Raw genomic sequence first — 4212 nt, forward strand, 5'->3', positions numbered from 1 at the left:
CATATAAATTACATTATAATGTTTTACTGTGTAGTGTTTAAAATGTCCATATACTACACTACTACTATGAATACTTATAAACAAATAAATCAAATAAATAAAAGGTATATTAAATTAAATTATATTATAACGAATAAGTAGGAAATTTATATATAATTTAAACCACACAACAGCCTGGATAACATATATTTTTTAAGCAACATAAATACAACAAGTATAGGCTAATACAAATAACACTATGTGTAAATTACATGAAAAATGTTTATGCATATATTATTATTTTTATATATTATCTATAGGTATATTGAATAAAATTAATGATGTATTTACAAAAAAAGAAAAAGAAACATAGGTTTATAAATGTATACATATTTTAATATTATATAGTTAAAGTAGTTAATTACAAGTAAGTAAATAAATTATTATTCAACTTATAAAATATATATTTAACTATTTATTTTTATTTTTTTGATTAGGTTCTAGTAATAACTAATAAAGCTCAACAATTATATAAAATTTAACTATTCAACATTATTTTCTAAATCAAATATCAATTGATTTAGATTAGGGTGGGATTTATCGAACTTGGTTTTAATATTATACAAATATTTTTGAATAAATAGCCATACAGCACACGATTCTACTGGATATTCTAAATTAAATAAATGTATTATTTTGAAACATACATCTATAGCTCTTAATACAGTGAAAACTTTATACTTTATTGTATCAAAATATACTATTATTTCTTTTGGTTGTAGTGGTGTACCAATAATCAAAATAAAAGGCTGAATCGGCATATTAAGGCTATATTTATTAGATATTAATTCTTCAGCTTGGGAAACAGTACTGCAAAACACCACAAAAGTATTTTGGGAATCTTTTATAGAGAATTTAATAATATTCTTTTTTCCCTTATCATCCCTGGTTACTTTCTTAGTAGTTGGAACAAGTAACGAATGTAATAAATAAAATGTAACTGCTTGTTTAGCATCTGAAAATATATTATATAATTAGTTATCAATATTCAAGAGTCAAGACTACAAGTCTAAAATATTATAATCTTATTAAGAGATATAATATACAGGCTGTCCCACTGAGATCTGACAAATGAAATAACTTTTGTTCTAATTAATATTTTTAAAAAATTTCTTCAGTATTAAAAAATAAAAAATAAAAAGTGTATACTAACAATGTAGCTCAATTGTCTATGAATTATATTTAAAAGACATTTTTTTAAAATATTAATTAGAACAAAAGTTATTTCATTTGTCAGATCTCAGTGGGACACCCTGTATAATATATAAATTGTTGCAAATTACTTTCACATGGATTTTCAATCTCATTTAAACTCTCTAATAATTTACGAGAGCTTATATCTTTGATTTTTGTTGTTAAAATATTGAATATTCTGAATAATTTTAGTTCATAATTGCCCAGTACATTGAAACAATTTGGATGTAGAACATTAAAATCAATATCGATCTGAAAAATAAATTTGCAGGTACCTAATAAATATTTTACATTTTGTTATTTAAATAAGCTATAAGACATGTCTTAAGCTCAAGCCCAAATAGGTCTACCTATAAAATAGTCTAGACAGGTAGGGCCGGTAGGGGTATTAGGTAATCAGCAGGGTCCATTTACGTATTTGTTTTTGGATACACAGGAAACTAAAAGTAAAAGGTTAACGACCGCTGGTCTCAGGTATAATCTATATCCATATCTATAATATCATAGAACATCATGTATTGATAATCGCAGTCAAAATTATTTTATTTACTATCAAGTTTGTGATTACAATGTTATCATACAGTATACACTATACAATCTAAAAATAGAATGTCTAGTCACTAATAAGAAATAAGATGCTTTCATTATCATTTCATTCTTTTTCAATGATAAAAACACAACAGTCACAATTTAGTGAATTAAAAAGTAACTGAAACTGAAGTTAAAACAACTTTCAATTGTAGTACTATAGTAGTATGTTCTATAATATCCGATTTAGTATTTATTTTATTATTTATAACTGTTTACCAGCAAGGCACCAAATATTCAGAATTTTTCAAGATTTTAAATAGTTTGTTGTAGTTTTTCATTTAAATTTACTAAAATGCAGTAGCAGATATTCAAATTCATGTGTGGAATCGAGTAACTAGTTATGCTACAATCTATTACAGCTATAACCATTAACAAACAAAAAATAATAATTTTTTTTCATATGCAAGGGCATTATTTACCATTTAGCATAATATATTGATTCAAATTATATTAGGTAAGTAATAAGTAAACTTTCTACATAAAAAATTTAATAAAATTAAATGTTTGGTAATATTAATTATATACCTTATTATACATTTATAAAGGTCAACCAGCAGATTCATAAAAATTGATGCTACAGTTTATATTTTGTATTAGTATCAACTAAAAGTGTAGGAATTAGTTACTTATAGGTATGTATTAAATTAAACCAATGTTTATAAATTATTTTTGTAACATGATGGTTGCTAGGCAAAATAATGCATAATATAATATCAATGATTTACTATTCGCAGTTTTACTACAGTGTTATGTAAATTGTAATAAATTATGTAAGATAGATAGATGAACACACAATTGATTATAGTAGTATATATATACCCTTTTGGTATTATTTACCTACTTATAATATTAATCAATTTTATTTAAACTTAATATTTGCATGTAATGTGCAGCATATAATTGTTTCAAACAACTTATTGTTGAATGTTGATTCAAATTTAATTAAAAAAATATACTTTTACTCACTAATTTATAACCCATTGGTAATTTATAACTCCTCCATTCTTTTATTATTTCCTGAGTTGATGTGGCCTTTTGAATTTCATTTAGTCTATAATTGACAGTTGAACTCCAATGTCGTTCTAGTTCTGGAAGACTACAATTATCATGTTTAATTTGATTCAAAATTAATTGTACATCTTCTTCAGGTTCTGTTTTAAATTAAATAATGTATTATGTATAATATGTATGATACAATATATGATTTTTAAAAATATATTTACCAAAAGTATTGCTAGTCCAACTACTAAAATTCCTACTTGTAGTTATTTTTTTTATTGATTTTTGTTTTGAAATTAACCCACTTGATTTCAACGTTCTCATTGTATTATAGTACTTGCAATATAACTTCCCTTTGGGTTGTCTTGAACAGTCCTTAATGAAATAATTTTCCTACAAAATGGTATGATAAATTAAATTTTTAGTTATACAAGTATTTTAATAGGTACTATATTTATTCATATCAAACCTTCAATTCAGAGGGAAATAGTTGCTGTATTTGGTCAGCAATTTCTTCTGCCAATGACACAGACATTAATATTTTTTTTGTGATTAACTCTTGAATTATTATTTCGACTAAAAGTGTTCTTATATTGTCATTTATACTGTTATGTTTCTTATAATAATCAATTATTAAAGCACCCTGAGTGGAGTTTAATATATTTGATACTTCAATGTTTGGATTCTTTGAAGGTATTATACACTGAATACTTTGGTTTTTGTCTAATTTTATCATTTCCAACGAAGACGAACAAGAAGAAGATGGGATAACATGGGATGATGTTATATTTTTATTAGGTTCATTTTCTGTAATATTACTTTTTTGCCATGCTTCAACATGGTACCTAAAGTTGATCTGAACACCTAAAGGATATTCCTTAACTAACATGGACATTTCAGATGGATTTATTCTTGACAAACTTGTAAGGTCTACCAGTTCAGCTATAAAAAAAATAAAAATAAAGGATACAAATTAAATATTTCAGAACTATATTTATGAATTATGTTATAATTACTTAAGCATGTTTTGTATAAACAACTCAATCCCCATTGGCTCAACAAGTCACTTAAACTTTCAATATTTTCCAATGGATATTCATAACCGCCAACCGTTGGAATATCCACATAAATTGCAGATTGATCCTATATTTACAAAAAAATTAAATTCTAATTCAGTTTTAAATATTTTATAAGATAATACATACTTTATTAAAATCCTGAGTTTCAGTAAAAGAGCACTCTTCATTACTAATTGAAGCAGACATTGAATCATTCAAATTTTCAAAAATGTTTTTGATACTATTCATTCTTCTTCAAATTACAATTAATTCTAATTAATTTTATTACAATATAATATGTTTTTAATCATAAATCTTAAAAGTTATTGGT

General features: G+C 24.2%; 1 protein-coding gene across 1 annotated transcript; it reads right to left on the reverse strand.

Moving 5' to 3' along the window:
- Positions 1–479: 479 nt before the first annotated feature.
- LOC149055154 (uncharacterized) lies at positions 480–4212 on the reverse strand. The gene is made up of 7 exons (XM_089229048.1): positions 4029–4212; positions 3840–3966; positions 3293–3765; positions 3048–3216; positions 2791–2975; positions 1323–1485; positions 480–994 (listed from the first exon to the last, which is right to left on the reverse strand). Exons 1-7 carry the CDS (start codon positions 4128–4130, stop codon positions 522–524), a joined length of 1692 nt encoding a protein of 563 aa, XP_089085174.1. The 5' UTR covers positions 4131–4212; the 3' UTR covers positions 480–521.

The sequence above is a fragment of the Diuraphis noxia genome, unplaced genomic scaffold (assembly GCF_037042655.1).
Source record: "Diuraphis noxia isolate RWA-SAM2 unplaced genomic scaffold, SU_Dnox_SAM2 contig0005, whole genome shotgun sequence".
In the NCBI taxonomy this organism is placed as follows: Eukaryota; Metazoa; Arthropoda; class Insecta; order Hemiptera; family Aphididae; genus Diuraphis; species Diuraphis noxia.